The sequence below is a fragment of the Aphis gossypii genome, chromosome 3 (assembly GCF_020184175.1).
Source record: "Aphis gossypii isolate Hap1 chromosome 3, ASM2018417v2, whole genome shotgun sequence".
NCBI classification, from domain to species: Eukaryota; Metazoa; Arthropoda; class Insecta; order Hemiptera; family Aphididae; genus Aphis; species Aphis gossypii.
Window position 1 is genome coordinate 37,891,491 of NC_065532.1, and position 19,845 is coordinate 37,911,335.

Consider the following 19,845-nt stretch of genomic DNA (forward strand, 5'->3'; position numbering starts at 1 on the left):
TATTTAAAATAATTGTAGTTATTTATTATATTTATAATTATTTATTCTAAAATGATGTAATTTGATCGATAAAAAAAAACCAAATAAGGCATTAACTATGTCATTCTTGCACAATACAACGAATATATAAAAAATTAGATAATATAATTATATAAATAAAATAAAATCACACAATAATTTCTATTATTATAAATTTATTTTTCATGAATATAATTAATATTAAGTGTTTGTTTTAATAGTAACAATATGATATCTCACGTTGTTTTTTTTTTATTATTATTTTAATATTAATACTATTTAATTGATATAAATGGGTAATTGTAACAGTAGGTCAGTTGCATTTCTGTGATCTTGTTATTTTATTTTTAATATTTGAGCAATTACTACTTCACTAAATTCAAATTTAACTAGGGAAGTTTTTATTTAGGTATTTTTATATTATTATAACTATGTATATGCGTTTAAGACCATTTAACGTAACATTGCATACTTAAAAGTTTTACGAGTAAAGGTAGGTACTATAATAATTCATTCATTTAATAAGTTCTATCCTTAAACAGTATTTAAAATATTTAGTCGATTTAGTAGATTATAGATTTATAACAAAAATAATTTTTCAATATACATAATTATTATTACTGTAAGTTTGTAATTTTTATAGATAAATTAGATTAACTGTTTTTCTATTTTTTTTTATTACTTTGATGTTAATAAATTCAATTTTAAAATAATAATTTAATTTTAATTTTCTAAGTCTATATTGATCACCTACATTTTTTATCTCATCATTTCAATTAATGTCTAAATTATATTTCAAAATTAACTGTATCAAAAACTATATGGTATTATCTTAGTTTTATAAGTAATGAATAATATTATAATTATAATTACTCAGGAATAAAATATTAACAAACTTTACAGTACAAATCATTATAGGAAATAATTCTTCAAATCATATTTTACAACTGTTGGTTATATTAGGTTCATTCAATTTTAACAAAAAAAAGCATTTATTATTATACGTTATTTCTAACTAAAACGATCATATACAGAAATTACGAAAATCAAAAAATCATAAATATTTCGAAGACTTATACTACGTATAGAAAAATAATAATAATAATAGAAATTAACCTAACCTGTTTTTGAATTTTAAAAAAAATTGTATTTGTTAAAATAGTTAAATGTAAAATTACCATGTTTTTCCTTAATTATTTAAAAAACATAATTTTTTGATATTAAAAATAATAATTTTGCAATATTTCATAAGAAAATAATAATTAACATTTTAGATACTTTTAAAACAATATGAAGACATTCAATGTATGCGGCATTGTGATGATAGCATATTATATATGTGCAACAGTTAATTTTAATGTATATCATAATGCTACCAAACTAAATAATGAGTTGTGGTCTAACACAATAATTTATAAAGTATATCCAAGATCGTTCAAAGACAGCAATAAAGATGGAATTAGTGATTTAAAAGGTACTTAAAATCAAAATCTAATTTAATTTAAAAGACATAATGGAGTAGAATAACTCGTGATTAAGTAGTTATTTGAAATAGATTGTTTAATATTTTGAATTGTATGAAACATTTTTGAATACAACAAAAAAAAAAAAAGAATTTGAATGAAGAACGCCAACTAGCATTATCTAGTTTTCATGATATTTTTATGTACTAAAATATGCTTGTAAAAAAAAAACCGAAATTTTTAAGCTTGAATATTGGTTGATATATTAATCGATCAACAAAATCTCTTCGAGGAGGCATAGTTTAATATTTTTCTTTTCAACAGAATCAATCACATAATTTCTTCTAAGTAAATTATTGAAAGAGCTGTTAGAGCGAATAATACTTCGTTCAGACTGCGTAAACACGTTTTGTCTATATCACACGTGTGTAAGACGGCGACGTCCTCTTAAGCGGGATTGGTAAATTGGGTCCCAAATGACCTTATCTCGATAAATTAGGTCCTGAAAAAAAAGGTTGTAGACAAGATGAGTTCCGGATATAACAAAAGGTATTAGGTAAGTAAAATAATAAATAAAAAATATATAAATTAATTAATTAAAATATATGTGGTTTTTATAATATTATGTTCTTAATAAATAATATATGGTATAAATGATTAATTTAAAAAATGTGCATAATAATGTTAATGGTATAAAATATTATGCTTTAGGTAAAAACTTAAATGATAAACATTTAACAAATTCTAATCGAGTTATTATATTATTAGTATATTTCATCATTTGTTCTCTTAAGTATTTTTCTTTACCGAGCGTGATTTTCTTTTTTTGTATTGTACTTCGTAGTTTAATATGTGTCTCAGACTGTATTTGTATTTTGTAATAGTTTATCCACAAAATTTAAAATATGTGGATAGGGACTATAAAATCTTCGGTTAAGTACAACATAATAGGATTCACAACTATTAGTTGTACGCACAGTAGTGGCTGCAAATTCAGACCAAATATGTGGGGGAAATATATCAGATGAAATGTAGTTATTTAGTACATAATCGCAAAATGCTTTTATTTGTTTGTCATTTGGTTGTATTACCATTAAATCTTGTGCAAAACATTCGCCAACTTCTTCGGGTCTTAAAATGGCAAACCCAAAAAAACATTTTAAAATCGCTTTTTTCTGTGTTTAAAGAGTTGTATGTGTTTACTAAACCAAGAGCTTGAATCTTTTTCCACCAATTTTGTCCTAAGTGGAAACGACATCCTTTTATATTGATTAGCCAAACAAGCTTTGCAGCCGTATGTATAGCAATCTCAAAGTCTATAATTAATACTACATCAAGAGAAAATATTAATTGATATTGTGCACAATTATTTACAGTATGTTCAAATAAACGTAGGTACGTATGTTTCTGTTTCTTTATTAGGTAATAAAAAAAATACAAATGGAATATATATTATATTATATTATAAGTTTTAAAAAAACACTTACGTGGACTTTTACAGCAGGTCCATTTCTGTACCTACTTCATTTTTCAATATTTTGTGAAACCTAAACTTATAATCATATTTTATAATAACAGTTTTGTTTTTTTCGCTAGTCATTATTTCCATTTTCATAGTTTATAAATAAACAATAACTGTAAAATTGTGTAACTGTATAGCTGTGAGACACGATATAGTCACAAGTTGACGTTCAGCAGGCTACTAAAAATATAATGAAATAGCCCAGATATCGTACGTGTATCTATATGTAATCATCATCAAAATCGATGATAACTACTAACTGATACAAAACAAGACAGACGAATAATACTAACACTTGTATACGCTCGTATTTCATACACTCGTATAATATATATCTTAATTAGGATTAATCAAAGTTACGACATTACGGTATCTCATTTTTGGAGAAAATATATGTATATAACTACATTAAATTAATGATGACTGATTATTGATGAAGTATATATGTTACGGGCATTGTAGAAAGCCGGGTATTTTATAAAATGCCCGGGCAATTTATAGAATGCCCAATGTAGGCGGTCAATGTAAACATTACCACACTTGGCCCGGACATTCTATACAATGACCTTAATCTAATAGTTTAGCAATATGAAACATGCAATATTTTGTGTTTTTAAAAATATTATCTTATTCGATCAATGTATTTATATTTTAATAATTTAAAAAAAAATTTCAAACAAAGATTTAATTAAATTAACATCAAACAAACATACATAATCTTGGAATAAAAACAGCCAAAAATAGTTTTTGATAATCCTTCATAACTTTGAACATAGTATTTGCAAACTATACAGTCTACACTTCTCCAAGTACTATATGTTTGAAATTAATATTATGTTGTAACTTGTAAGCAGGGATAGCCCAAATATACTTTTATAACTATACATAAATATTTAATATAAAATATATACCTATAAACCTATATACCTATGCCTATAATTTACCTAATATATAAGATACAAAACATACCTATTTGAATAAAAACAAATTTGAGGAGTATAATATGTCATAATATATATATATATATAGTATGACGGCTAATATGAGTAGAATTAATTATTAGACTTATTATATAATGAATATTATTAAATACAAATTAGTTAATATTTAGTAAAATAAAGTTAACTTTTTAAGCCATTTAAATTTATGGATATCTTTATCTACAAGTAAAACAAAATTATTATACAAATTAAATATATATAACTATTAGGTAATTAAAAATTTTAAAGAAAAAAAAAGATTTTATAATTTATTATAATTTATTGCAACATGGTTTACTCCCATGGCATTTTGATGTACAAAGGCGTCCTGCAGCTTTGCATTTGCATTTTTTTGTTTTGCATTTTTGTAAGCATGAACATTGATCATATCCCTGACCACCCAAGTTTGATAATTTCCTTGCCACTTACCTTGAAGTAATATTTGATTGTGACACGTCGTTAACTTTAATAAAAGATTTCTTACATATTGTGAATTGATTATGGCTAATAAGTTGTGAAGACGGTCTTCTGATGTACTATTATTGACTATCAAAATAAATCCATAACAAATTAATCATTAAAACAAGCATACATAAATAATAGTTTGTAAAAACACTTGATAATATAATTCCAATAATAAACGAAAATCACTACGCGCTCTATCGACATCTGAAATTTTAATTGCCACTCACTCTCCAACTTTACCTTGACTAAAATTATTTTCCAAATCCTGTTTCATTTTTGAGACTTGAATTTCCAACTTTTTAACGGATTCGTCTCTTTTGTCTTAAATATTTTGTATTGTTAAAGCTAAACCTAAAAATATAATTAATTTTAATATTTAATTAATACTTAATTAAATAATCTATATTATTTTTTTATAATATTATTAATACAAAATAATAATATAATAATTAGGACTGGGATTTTAATGCCCTAAAAAATCTCAAAAATACAAAAATCTACTTAAAAAACTCAACAAAAAAAAAAAAAATTCATATTTTATTTTTATAGTATTGTTACTATAGTATTTGTTACTTATTTAGTTCTGGACGTGTACTAATTGGTTACTAATTATTATTATTTTTATCGAGGTCTAGATATGATATTATAAAATTGTAATCGATGATAACTCTAGTTATAGTGCTATATAATTTATTATCCGTACCAACATTTCAAAATACCAGAAAAAATATGCCTTTGCATCAAAATCCCAGCTCTAATAATAATATTGTATTTTACCTTTTTCATTTTCTATTTCATTATCACTGCAGTCATCTGAACTTTTCAATGAATTAAGAGCTGTTTCGAAGTCTTCTTAACTTTTTAAATTACAAATTATATTATCCGATAAAATTGTATTTCTTAGTCCAATTTTAGCTGCCATACCAAACATGACTTCATAAGGTGAACATTTTATTTCCTGATGTAATCCACGGTTCTTCATAAACTGCACAAACTTTAATCATTCCTTCCATTTTTTGGTACAATTATCCTGTAGCTACGTAGCTAAAATGTTTTCTATGTCTTGGTTGGCTCTTTCAATTGAACCTTGACTTTGTGATTGACGTAGTTTACCATTGACCATTTTGAGTTCTGGTCACATGGTAAAAAATTCTGTTACAACTTTATTCGCAAATTCTCGACCATTAGGTATCACTTTGCAAAATTGAAGGCGCACCAAAAGCTGTAAAAAATTCCGATAATACATACACCACTTCTTTAGCGCGTTTTTGTATTAATGGTCCGAGTAAGATGAATTTTGTCAAATGATCTTGGTACACTAAAATGAATTTATATTCACCATCTGATTGTGCCAGCATATCTATTAAATCAATCTGGCAATGAGAAGTCATTTCAGACGACATAATTGGTTTTACTAACCCTTTTTAAACTGTACTTCCTTTTTTTTTGACACGATTGACAATTATTTAAGTGCAGCAATTACTGTATTAGGATTCTCTAGTTATATTTTTGAATTTCATATTCCTACCGCCATGTCCAATCGATAAATGCACCTCCTGTATAATGTTAAACAATTGCATATTATGTACATAATATTTTATAGTATTACCTTCAGTTATAGGAAAATAAATTTTTCTTCTTCAGATATTTGAATCGTCATATTTTTTTAAGAGCCTATAATCATTTGGTTTAAATTTTTCAGTTTGATTTTTTAATTGCTTTATATGAACAATCAAATCGTCATATTTTGGTTAACTTGAGTAAGTATTATTTGAACCTTTTTTTATTAATAGTTCGTTAAATTTTAAATTAAAATTTTCCATATTCAACAAATTAAATTTAAATTTAAATTAAACGGCGAAACAAATTAAAATAAAACACTGATCGTATTAGTAAACGCACAACACTCGGTGATACTAAATACGCGACTATATACGAGAACACAACGAAATGCCATACATGTATAAAGTACCTATATAACATAAACGTAATTTACTGACTGATTAAGTAGGTATTAAAGATCTAATCTAAAGCTTGAAAATAAAGTAGTGAATTCACTATCTTTATTACCTTCATAAATTATACTTAAAAGTGAATCAAAAATATGAGAATTGTTATCGAATGAATTAGGATCTTTATTGTACTTTGATAAATCGGTCAGGCAGCTAAATATTGTTAACTTATTTTCATATTGGTTATTTTAATAAACATAAAATATGGAAATATTTTTTTAAGTTCATATTGCCCTTGATAAATTGGTCATTCAATGTAGAAAATTCTTACAATGCCTGGGCAATGTATAAAATGCCCCGATTATCTACTTTTCCCGTAACATATATATAGCTTAACGATTGAAGTGTAAAATTAAGTATTAGGTATTTTGTATTCTAGTAAAACATAATGCAGAATATTAAAATTGTTTACATTCATGAAAAAAAAAATCTCAAATTAAAAGAAAATTAAAATTATTATAAATTTATTTTAAAATAGGTAAGTCTATTCGGAGGTCCAGCCTGGTAATGGAATGTAGAACGAAAACAATTTTACATGCGTCAATTTAGTGAAGAACAGCCTGACTTTGACTTGAAAAACCTGGATGTTAAGCAACAACTTTTAGTAAGTTCCTTTATAAACATTCAATGAAACTACTCTATTGTGTAAATAGGTTTAGGATGTACCTATCATGCAATATATTAGATCACTATACTGAATTCATTTAATTTTAATTTTTGTTTAAAAAAAAACACTTAATAATTTATTAATTTATGATTTTTTTTTAATTTATTTGTCTGTTATTATTACATCCAATTTATTAAACTAATTATTTTTGATAACATTGCATAGGTATATGAAATTATTATTCTTATAATATTGAAATTATTTATAATTAATACGTATACCTATCAATACCATGTAGCAAAATACAATACAAATAGACTCCTATAAATAGCATAACTATACACTTCACATAATTTTATAAAAAAACATATGTTGTATCAAAAAAGATACAACAGTTAATATTTTTTAAATTACAATAATTGTTATCTTAAATATCCAATTATTCAACCCTTAAAGAGCTAATATAATATATACCTACCAAAAGTAGATATAATATGTATCATCTATAAAAAATATTTTATATGAATAGCACACACACACGAAAATTTAAAATCAAATTAATTAATTTAGCTTTATTTATAATCTAAAATGGTTATAAAAAATGTCTACTTTATTACGTACCTACCTATTTTCTAAATGTATGTTCTTGTTATTGATTTAACATGACGTAATGGAATTTTGATTGGATAAAGACGTTACTGAATTTCGATTTAATGCTCTAAAATATGTATATATCAAAATATATCACTATAATATAAAATAAATACTATAAAATATTGATCACAGATAAATTACTTCGAAATTAGTTGAACTGATTTGAATATTTAATCTACTACAACCAACTAATTATGTACACAATAAATGAGTATTTTATAAATAATTATAATTTAAAATTATGTCCATTTGATTCATAGGTTTAACCGAAAAGAAAAAATCATGGTTACCAGTAAATCCAAATTACTATAGACTGAATGTCGAAGCACAGAAAAAAATACCAACTAGTAACTATAATTTTTACAAGAAAATGTCTCAACTTCGAAAAACCGATACGTTAAAAAACGGCGATCTCCAGACGTATAATATTACCAAATCGATATACATTTTAAAGAGGTAGGTAATCAAAATTAAAATAAATTAATGAAATATACTGAGGATAACAAGGCAATATATTATTTAATTATGTTACTTATCGCTGAATTTTTATTTTAGGTCACTAATAGGATACGAATCATACATAGTCGTATCCAACTTTGGCAGTGAAAGTGAAACAGTCATCTTATCCAATGCCATACGAAATCTTAAGGATGAGTTATTCGTATATTTAGGAAGTCAAAATTCTGCATACAATCTCGGGTAATTAGATTTTTCAGCTAAAAAATGGATAAGGAGTAACATCGTTGTATTTTTTTCATTTTTTCCTTTTTTTTTTTTTTAGAAGTGTAATATCTACTATTTCAACTGGGTATCCATTAAATTACAACCACAGTCAGTAGTGGTATTAACAGATAAATGTATCAAATCTGAATCACCCGTGAACAGTGCTAGTAGTGTTATAAAATTCAATACGAAATTAATTAGTTTACTTTGTTTTTTTATACTTGCAAGATGTATTTTATAGATCTATTTATCACAGTTCTTTGTGAAATAAGTTATAATAATTGTAGTATTTGTAATATAATATGCAATAATGTAATATATATTTATTGAAAAATATGAATTTCAGTTTCTCGTAATATTAAAATTCTCTAATTTCAACATTCTTTTTTTGGTTTTCGTATCGATTGTCTATTGAAAAAAAATGATTTAATTTCCGATCATAATATGACAATATTACAGTATACAATAATTTATTATTGACATAAAATTGACCGTATAATTATTACACTGATATAGAAAATTCAAAATTATAAGATATACTTGAAACATACTTAATATACTTACAACTATGAACTTTCAAATAAAAATACAAAATATTCAACTATGATAATTCACACAAAATTTAAAACCAATATTATTAACAAAAATATGACGTAATATAATTTATTAATATACCTATACAAGACTCTTATAATAAGAGCTAACTGTTGTAAAGTGTCTGTAATGTTGCAATATTCTAATAATTTAGTAAAATATACTAAATAACATTTTTCAGTTATATAAATTGATTTATTGTTTTTGATTAAAAATAAAATGTTTAGGTACTTAATAATTTATTGATGATAAATCTGGTTTACACTAATGCTTTGTTACTAAGCCAAAGATATTAAGAAAAGTATAATTAATTTATGGTACTATATAATGCGCACGTGTCTCAATTATAGATTATGATAACAATGTAAAAAATATGTAGGCACAGAGTAGGTACTACTTAAAGTGTATATTATGTTTCATTGTTATTATAACCTAAATATTTAAATAATTATAATAAATTTATATGTTTTTAATTACATAAGCAAAAATTTGATTATAGTACATTCGGCTCGTTCGGAAGTTTAATTTCCAAACTGCTCTCGTCAAACAAGCTTGAAAGGAAAAAAAACGAACAGGTTAATTTCTAAACGTCATTGATTTTTTACAACACATATTAAAATTTAAAAATTAAAACTGTCCCAAAAGCGATATAGTTAAAAATGTGTTGGTGTAAAGTTTACTTTTACTTTGTTTACACTATTAACTAAGTAAATTTAATTAAAAAATTATAAAAACAAAAATCATACATTATTTTAAATTAAATTTTAGCGCTAAAAAATGAAAAAAGAACATTTTTCTGAAAGCTAATAAAATAAATGTGTACTTTAATATTTCTTTTTATTTAGTATATACATTATACTCTATGATATACTTACAATTTAATGATACATTATTGAAATAATAAAAATATAGCCACTAAATACCTAGTTATTATAAGGTAGGTACAACTTATTTTTTTTCTGTCAATTAATAAAATAAAACCACAATCGGTGTATTGTTATTAAATATTTTTATGTCCAAATCATGTAGAAAAAAAATTAGAACTTATGATATTATTAATTTAATTATCTTAACTATATTGGTTAGTGGTTTATCATTTTTTTAATATTGTGTTAGAAAAAAATATTCTGGATTAATAATAATATAATCAACTTTCAATACTAGATAATATTATAAGGATTATAAATAAGTAAGTAATACTACTGTTATTTAAATTTTAATTAAAATATTGTCTTATGTCAATATTATCTTTACTGAGGCACGTGCTTGTTATAATAAGTTAGATTAAGGTTGCTATAAGTATTTATGGCCAACAACTTAAAAAATATGTAATGCTGTAAAATATGTAAAATAATACTAATAATACTTTTGAACTAGATAACTACAAACTTAACTTACAGTTTTTACAATCACTTACTACCACCTAATACGTAATTAATTAATACTATGCAATAAAATGTCTGAGTTTGTTGTAAATAACATTATAAATATAAGCTCTATTAACTATTGTACTTTTTCTACTGAACTATTAGTTATCATAATTAATATCAATACACGCAGAGCCAATACATGATACATATATAATAATTTCAATATTATTATTATTTATTTAAGGTATTTAGATATTTATATGGATCATCAGATATTTGAAACCAACAACTTAATATTTAATTCTATCAATAATTATTATACATTTAGTTAAATAAACAAAATATTTTATAATACAAATAATATATACCTAAATCGGCTAAATCTATGCTTATAAAAATATAGGCTATCAGATCATCTTTGCTGAAAATCATTTTTCGTATGCAATAATTTATCATTTTATTCAAATTTAATAGGTACAATTTAATACTTGACTAGTTCTATGTTGAAGTAGACTCGATAACTACTGTATAAGGTGCTGTGTCTACATTTTTTTTTTTCAAAATATAATAGTCATAAGCGTAGGGTGGTCAAATTTATTGGGGGGGCTTAGGCCTTCCCGGGGCGGACATTAACAAATTTTGGGAGGCTATGATTCAAACTGGTGGGGGCTATGATTCAGACTGGGGGGGCTAAGCCCTGTAACATGTGTTATGGTAAATTATGTTAAATTGTAAACAATGTTATTTGCCGTTTATTTACGTTATTTACTCACAAATATGGGAATTATCGTTATTTTATAGTGTATAACGTTAATAACCGTATAAATGGAAAATGTTGACTATAATTTATACATTTTCAATGAGCAAACCACAATAATTTCCTTTATAACTGGTAAACTAATGAAACTTTATCGAACATGATATTATATATAAGGCTCAATGTTGGTGAAGGTAATACTTGAAAGTAACAGACCTAACGAAAAATTATAATATAGTTTGTTATCAAAAATGTGTTTAAAAAGTAGCTAGTATTAGTTCAATTGCGCACCCTCAAGGGTACCAGCGTTGTTATTGCAAGTCTGGTTTCAAAAATAGATGAAAGTTGTGCTTGTCTCGGAGCTGAAAAGTTCTGTAAGAGTAAATGTCATGCAATACAATTTGAAAAAAAAAATAAATTATAATAATGCATTGTTTCTATTTTTTAAAATACCTAATCATTTTACTTATTATAGAATTTAAGTTTCATAGTGCATATCTGATCTTAAACTATGATTACTTGTGTATTTGATCAATAACGTAAATTTCCGTTTTATATAATATACCCTAATACATGCTATCTTAACTAGTGCATTGATGATTGAAATTTTTTTGGATTTTAGTATTGATTGATATAAATTACATACAATTTGAAGACGATGACTTTATAAAAAATATGAATAAGTGGTAGAAAAAAATTGAAATGTTTCATATGACATTATTTTTTGCTGGACATTAATAATGAACATAGTTATTTATTACAGACACATATAATTTATAATCAAAAAAATTAATTTAATATAGAAATTTTGTTAAAAAAAAATAAAATTTTTTCATTTAAAAATTAATTTTTAGTGTACGAAATGAATACAATTAGTAATACATAATATGTGTAATATAACTACTAAATTAACTAGAATAAAAAAAATACTTGTTATTATTCATTTTATATGTTTTGCTGTCGAAAAATTTCTGGTATTCACTGAACAATTTTTAGTACAAATCTGACTATACAAATGTCACATTTTGTTTATTCGTGGAATAGGAAATTAGGTTCAAGTTTTTAATTTCTTACGTTCAACACTTTTTTATTTAAATAATGAAATGTATTTTTTAATTTATATTATAAAAGTTTTTCACATTACCTATACTCAAATTAAGCATGAATATTAATAAAAAAAAATATTATAAGCATAAAGTACATTTAATTTTCATTTATAATTAAAATATCACATTTGATTAAATTCACTTACCATAAATAATTTTATGAGTATAAAATTTGGTGTCGTTTATTTGATACGGACTGTTATTTATTGTGGTTACTCATATACTAAAATCTAAAATCCCAAGAATGACGAACATCAACCGTATCATATTAATATCATTATCGGTATACCGATAAGGTGATATATATATATATATATACCTAAGTATCTTATATATAAATATAAAATAAGTTAAACTTGTTGTAGAAAAATAACATAAAACTAATGAGTTAAATAGATATTTTTGAAGCTTTTTCGTTAAGTAGAAACTTTTTTGAATGAATATTTTATGGTCCATAAAATATTGTTTTGTATAGAGTTTCGTTTGATAAAAATGTATTAAATAGATATTCCACAGTATTTTAGTTTATAATGTATACAATAATTAAAAAAGTACATTTTAATACTAATTAGTATAAAATAGTTTCTATAGATGTTATAAGAAAAAAAATTCCTGTAATAACATAATATAATAATTTATATTTTTATATTTTTTACATATCACAAATATGGTAATTCGCTTTGGATAAAATATTGCATACTACTTTATAAACTGATCATATGGTAATACTATGGTACTGATACTTGACTAATTAATAATAAAAAAATGCATTTTATATAATTATTCATGTTTAAATAATGTTAAATGTTAATATTTTAATAAAATATTTCAAACAAACAATTATTAACAGGTAGATAGGGTATACTATTTATTATTTAGAAAATTCACCTAAAATGTGCATAATTTTTATCGGTGTATTGGTATCACTAGAAAATATTTGTACATTATGGTAGTGAGCAAAAAAATGTATTTATTATTTTGTTATTTTTTTTTAATAATACATTAGTGATTAATGATTACTAAACTGTAGGTATCATTATAAAATGTAGTAAAATTGTTATATTATTCGAATCAACATTGTTTTTTTCCTTTAATTTATTTTATTAACATTATCATACAGCAATAATAATTAAATTTATGTTTTTAAATTAAGTATAATCTTTGAAAACTTTTATCTGAAAAATATATAAATAATAATATTGACAATTTTAACTAGTGTAGTAATACAACTTTAAAAAAATCAACATAATAATTAGTGATAAAACATTAAACAATAAACAATATTGTTAATTTTAACGAGTATAGTAAAATAACTAAAATATTGATTGAGTTATGATTAACGAGGTGAGTATATAATTCCATGTAAAACTCCAATTATATTTTGTGTATTAATAACTACATATTAGTACATAGTATATTAGATAGTTACACATATTTACATTATTATTACTGAAAAAAATATTTACTATTTATTTAGTGATTTCATTTTTTAACAATCAATGAGACGCTATTCTATAATTCTTAAAACTGTATTTTAAATGATTTATTGAAATGAAAATTCGCAAAGTCGATCACAATACATATAATAATTTGTAATAGTAATATACGAGTAAAATACAATCATATAATAATCAATAATAATATAAATATATGTAACTATTTAATATACTAGTAGAGCCAGTGCTAGTTGTTTATTCTAAGATTTATCTTATTAAATTTTATTTGTAAATGTCCAAACTACCAAAATCTTTCGGAGTTTGACCAAACTATATTTTGTATCTTAGGTAACGTTTAAAAATTTGAGATTGTAATATAAAGTTCAGTATAAATTTTGCTTACATGAGTTAAACAAAAATATTAAAGTGTAGTTAAATGTATATTTGTCAAGAGCGTTTAAAGTTTACATCTTAGAGAAACTTGGATATTCACAAGTAAATTGACGATTTTTCAACCGACGATTTTTTTTTTAATTTTATTTAAATTGATAAACCATCACAATCTATAATCAAAATTAAAAGTTTTTTGCTCTCTAATAGAATTTTTATACTTGAATTTTTTTTTTACCCCTTCTAAAATAAATTTAATCATAATTTTGAGGTAGCGATGGTGGTGGGTAGAGTTTTATAACATTTACTAATTATTATTATGTGATACAGATACAAATAGTAGAGTGAACTATTAATTTGTTTTATTTACCAGGGACTGAAAATATTAAATTAAATTTTGGTCACATTATAGCACTTATTTCAATACTTTTCAATGCTATAAAATCCGGAATCGGGTGATGAGTATTTATTCAATTATTTTAAATTTTAAATAAAGGTATTAATATCTATAAAAGTATTATCCGTGGGTTTATCGCTGAAGTGGTTAATGCGTAGCACGAGGCCAAATATCACTAATCTAAACATGTTTAGTTGTAATGGACAACGAGCTGGTGAATTTGGAATGATTTTTGGCAATATTTTCGTCAATTCATCAATATAGAATATAGATGATTAATTTGATCTATTAAAATCGGTCCTGATCCATAGACTGAGCTTGTCACTTTAATGAAAAACATATTGTTACCAATTTCCAGTTTTATCAGTTGATTTGATACATTTTATCTATGAATTGTCCTTAATTATATGATTTAATGTCTTACATTATTTGCATCGATGATATTATGGATAAGCATTAGGCTGAGAACAATGTAATCGGGATTAGTTAAGCTCACCACCATACAGTAAGAATGAAAACAAGAAACCTAAAATACAAGAACTATATTATTATCACGTGTGCAAGATAAATGTAAAACAATAGTCCATACATTTTCTTATAATATATTGTCAGCAACTGTGTTTGCAATGTACCTATTTAAGTGTTTATTGCTTTAATCATTATTAAGTGATTAAGTTCTTTAATAAATCAATTTTTTAACTATAACACATAACGTGAACTCATATAAATAAAATGAATATTTTTCAGGACAATACAGTTATTGGAAAATCGCAGCATTGCAAACAACCTCACAGTTGGCTCTAAAATTGTTTTTTTCTTATACATCTATTTATGTTCTACTTATATTACACCATAATTGCAATTGTTTAATTAATCATTGTATCGAACCGTCTTGTAAATTTGGTAAGCTTAAAATTTTATATACATAATAATATTATATCTGTTACAGATTAATTAAAGTTTTTGATTAATAAAAATAAATTGTATTAATCTTAAAGACCACGTTATAAAAAATAAAATCATTATTTTGTGATTAAATTCATTTAAATATTTATTTATTTATTTTTTTTTTTTTTTTTTTTTTTAGAACAATTATTATTATTATTATTATTTATTTCAATATTTTATATTTATATAATACAAAAATGTATAGCAAAAATAATTAAAACGTTATAAATAAAATAATAATTCTTTGTATTCAAAACTAATTAGTAGGTAGTAAATAGTTATAACAGATATTAATTTTATTGTTTAATTTACCACTATTTATAACATAAGCACTTTACATAAAAATACATAAATTATTATTATGTACCATTATGTGTACATAAAAACTACAAAATTATTCAAATATATATGAGTGAATAATTTAATATTTATTTAACGTTTTCAATGTATCATTTATTCATTCCAGCTACACTTGTGAATTTTTATACTGAATAAAAATATTTTTTGTGACAACGAATAATTATATAATATTTATTATTTTAGGCAATTAACCATATTTTAAAACAATATGAGGTCATTCAATGTGTTCTTGTTTTTGACGATAACATATACATGCGTCTCAGTGAATGGTGTATATTTTCAAAATAATCAAATAAGTGATTGGTGGACGAACACAATCACATATCAAGTGTATCCACGATCGTTTAAAGACAGTAATAAAGATGGTATTGGTGATTTAAAAGGTAATTATTAATCATAAAATTAAGAATGAAAAAATGGTAACAAGTTTTTATTTATTTTATACATTTTCAGGCATTGTCCAGAAACTTGATCATTTTGTTGATCTTGGCATTGAAACATTGTGGATTGGTCCATTTTTCAAATCACCCATGGATGATATGGGATATGATGTAGAAGACTATAGAATGATAGATCCGATTTATGGCACAATGGATGATTTTAATGAATTAGTTAAAGAAATGAAGAAAAGAAGTAATTGTCATATTATATTAGTTAGAATAACAGTATAATCCATTTGATAAATAACTATATAATCATATTTTTTTTTAGATCTTAAATTGGTAACAGACTTTATTCCTAACCATTCGAGTTATAAATGCGAATGGTTTCAAAAATCAATTAAACGAGAAGGAAAATACACAAATTATTACATATGGCGTGACGCTTCCAACCAACAAGAAGTAATGGAAAATCCTTCCGTAAAACCAATACCTCCAAATAATTGGGTAAATAATATTTATTTATTTTAGAAATCTTTATATATTATAAGTAATTACCAATAACATTACAAGTTTAGTAGTGTTATCGTATCTTTAAACATTGTCTAAGATATTTATTTAAACTAAAAATATAATACAAAACTATAAAATCTAGTTTTACCAACCCAATTACCTATGTGATTTAATTGTTATTTAAAATAATTTATTAATGAAAAATAACTATATTAAATATTAAACAAAAACCAATTTTTGTACAGTTAAGTGTATTTGGAGGTACGGGCTGGTCTTGGAATGATGTTCGAAAACAATTTTATTACCATCAATTCAATGCAAAACAACCAGATTTTAATATTAGAAACCCTGAAGTTCACCAAGAATTGCTGGTAAGTAAATAAAATATAATTAAGAATACATAACATACACATTTATTTTTTTGTATTACGTATACACGAGCATAATAAATAAATTATAATCAATGGTAGATAATAATGACATACTAAATTTTTAAAATAAATCAACAATATATTGTTGATGTTGTCGGTCTTATTCGATACTTAGATTTTAAAGTATTTATTAATTTATTATAAATATCTTATCAAATTAAAATTTACAATTCACTTCATTATAAAAATATCGATAAATCCGATGAAAAAATACCGTATTGAAGGTTTATTTAATAGGGCCACAAATTTACCGAATATAAACTAAATTATTGGACTGAAAATGTAAAACTCTAAGTCAGTATGTTATGCAAGTGTATAATCATAACAGCGAATTATTCCTAAATGACTATATTATGACTTATCATTATCATTATAAATGTATTGAATACTTTTATTCAAGGATATAATTGGATTTTGGATGAGTAAAGGCGTTGTTGGATTCCGATTTGATGCTCTTAGACATTTATATGAAAGCGATTCATTCCTTGATGAACCGTGTTTAACGGAAGGCGATCCATCATGTTTAGTAAACTTCGATAGTTTGAACCATACCTATACAGTAGATCAACCAGAAAATATTGACATTATTATGGAATGGAGAGAATACATAGATAATTTCACAAGAAGTAATAACATACCAATTTCTAGGTAAATCATAATATTTAAATGTACATTTAATAGTAGACATTTTCCTTTTCACAATTGTATTAATTTATCCTAATATTTTGAACAGCTTTTTAGCCACGGAATCCTACTCGCCAATAGATGTATTAATGCAGTATTATGGAAATTCAACGAGAGCTGGTGCTCATGTACCATTTAACTTCGGATTATTATCTGTCGATAAACGTAATATAGTCGAATCAATCGAAAAACATGTTAAAACATGGCTAGATAATATGCCTGAACACCAGGTAGCAAACTGGGTGGTAAGTATTTAAAAATATATTTGTTTTTAGAAAATATTAAATGTAATGTTTAGTAGATATGTAATAATATACAAAAACAATTAAATTGTAATGTATGATAAATTAATAGCTGTCATATAATTATTACCAATTCAATACGTTTACACTTTTATAAATATTATTATTTTTCAATGACTATGAAGTCATATAATCATTAACCTCAAATCATTATTATTTTTTTTTTAAGATTGAAAATCATGACAATCCAAGAGTGCCAACAAAATTTGGTCCTGAAACTGTTCCACTCTTTACAGCTTTAAAATTATCACTTCCTGGTATAGAAGTTACATACTATGGTAGTGAAATTGGCATGGATAATACGTATGTGAGACCAGATCAAATTCAAGATCCTAACAACGCGGGAGGTAAAAGAGCGGACGAAACCAGAGATAATGAAAGGTGTCCAATGCAATGGGATAGTTCAATAAACGCAGGTACAACATAATTATTACACAACACTATTAATGGTTTATTTTAAACAAATACATATTATTAATAAATAGTTATTTTATATTAAATAATACATATAAAAACTTATTTGATCGATTAATTTAAATGAAATGTTCAGAATCATAATGTTTAAGTGTATGTTATTAAACGCAACTTATGTTGCACGTAAATATAAACTATTATAATACTAAGTTTAAATATTATAAGCTACATAATAGTGTAGCAAACAGAATAATACATTCTAACGATGATTTAAAAAAAATTTGCAATTTTTAAGTATCGCACGACATTATGTATTTTTTTCTTACTCCGATCATTTAATACTAAAAAAATATAATACTAACCGTTGAAAAATTAACGTCAAACTTAACGAAAAATGTCTAAGATTTATTGTATATATGTATTGTATATATATTGTATCATTTGTTATGATTTAAATGTTTTAAGGATTTACGGAAGAAAAAAAACCTTGGTTACCAATAAATCCAAATTATTATAAAGTAAACGTCGAAGATCAGAAAAAATTACCAAACAGCAACTATAACTTTTATAAAAAAATGTCTCAACTTCGCAAAACCGACACATTAAAAAATGGTGATCTTCAAACGTACAACATTACTAAATCAATATATATTTTAAAGCGGTAATTAAAATTTAATTAAATCAATAATTTTACGAACCTTATGTTGTTTATTATCTTTTCATTAATTATTCTTAATTGTTTTATTGTTTAGATCATTAGTGGAACATGAATCGTATATAGTCGTAATGAATTTTGGCAGTGAAACTGAAACCGTTATATTGTCCAATGCTGTGAATAACCTCCAAGAACAACTTTACGTATACTTAGGAAGTGAAAATTCTGGATACAGCACTGGGTAATTAGAATTTTCTGCTTAAACTTTTTTTGTTATTACAATTAATAATTTTTTGTATTTAATTGATTTTAACTTTCTGTATTTAGAGACATAGTATCAACCGTATCTTCATCTGGAAAACCACTAAAACTACGACCACAATCTGTAGCCGTATTGACAGATAAATATATTGCATCTGAATCTGGAACATCAACAAATGATATTCAAAATGCGGGTACACAAATCAGTTCCAAATTAATTAGTTTATTGAGTGTTTTTCTATTTTTAAGATATTTCTTATAATTTATGTCTCATACTTGTAAATAGTTATTTAATTTTAATTTTACTGATAAGTTTGTTATAAATTATTTTTTATAATATAATATTTAATAAAATTCCAGTTTATGATTATAAACCAAATTAATGTTTTTTGATTACCTGCAC

General features: G+C 23.9%; 1 protein-coding gene, 1 long non-coding RNA gene and 1 pseudogene across 10 annotated transcripts; 2 read left to right on the top strand and 1 right to left on the bottom strand.

The window, feature by feature from the left end:
- The first annotated feature begins 1,293 nt into the window (after window positions 1-1,293).
- Window positions 1,294-19,821, top strand: LOC114128190 (maltase 2-like). Of its 2 annotated transcripts, XM_027992641.2 has the most exons (11): window positions 15,236-15,397; window positions 15,986-16,185; window positions 16,256-16,435; window positions 16,514-16,689; window positions 16,941-17,066; window positions 17,527-17,774; window positions 17,860-18,055; window positions 18,282-18,528; window positions 18,992-19,187; window positions 19,279-19,422; window positions 19,509-19,821. In XM_027992641.2, exons 2-11 carry the CDS (start codon window positions 16,011-16,013, stop codon window positions 19,702-19,704), a joined length of 1,884 nt encoding a protein of 627 aa, XP_027848442.1. In that variant the 5' UTR covers window positions 15,236-15,397; window positions 15,986-16,010; the 3' UTR covers window positions 19,705-19,821. The 2 variants fall into 2 exon arrangements, with proteins under 2 accessions (XP_050060419.1, XP_027848442.1); XM_050204462.1 differs by lacking the exons at window positions 15,236-15,397; window positions 15,986-16,185 and adding an exon at window positions 1,294-1,492.
- Window positions 1,536-12,467, bottom strand: LOC114123083 (uncharacterized). Of its 8 annotated transcripts, none has more exons than XR_007605256.1 (3): window positions 5,226-6,389; window positions 2,289-4,799; window positions 1,536-1,983 (listed from the first exon to the last, which is right to left on the bottom strand). It is a non-coding gene; the product is annotated as an uncharacterized LOC114123083 (long non-coding RNA). The 8 variants fall into 8 exon arrangements; XR_007605255.1 differs by lacking the exon at window positions 1,536-1,983 and adding an exon at window positions 12,418-12,467 and having other exon boundaries at window positions 2,078-4,799; window positions 5,226-6,004; XR_007605257.1 differs by lacking the exon at window positions 1,536-1,983 and having other exon boundaries at window positions 2,078-2,466; window positions 2,573-4,799; window positions 5,226-6,391.
- On the top strand, window positions 6,586-8,822 carry LOC114128189 (uncharacterized; annotated as a pseudogene).
- Window positions 19,822-19,845: the final 24 nt, after the last annotated feature.

Bases quoted from the DNA above. Each gene is read 5' to 3' on its own strand.
- LOC114128190 (XM_050204462.1), top strand. From the start codon at position 1,309: ATGAAGACATTCAATGTATGCGGCATTGTGATGATAGCATATTATATA. The intron at 1,493-16,255 runs GTACTTAAAATC...ATACATTTTCAG, and splicing joins TGGAATTAGTGATTTAAAAG to GCATTGTCCAGAAACTTGAT. The intron at 16,690-16,940 runs GTAAATAATATT...ATTTTTGTACAG, and splicing joins CAATACCTCCAAATAATTGG to TTAAGTGTATTTGGAGGTAC.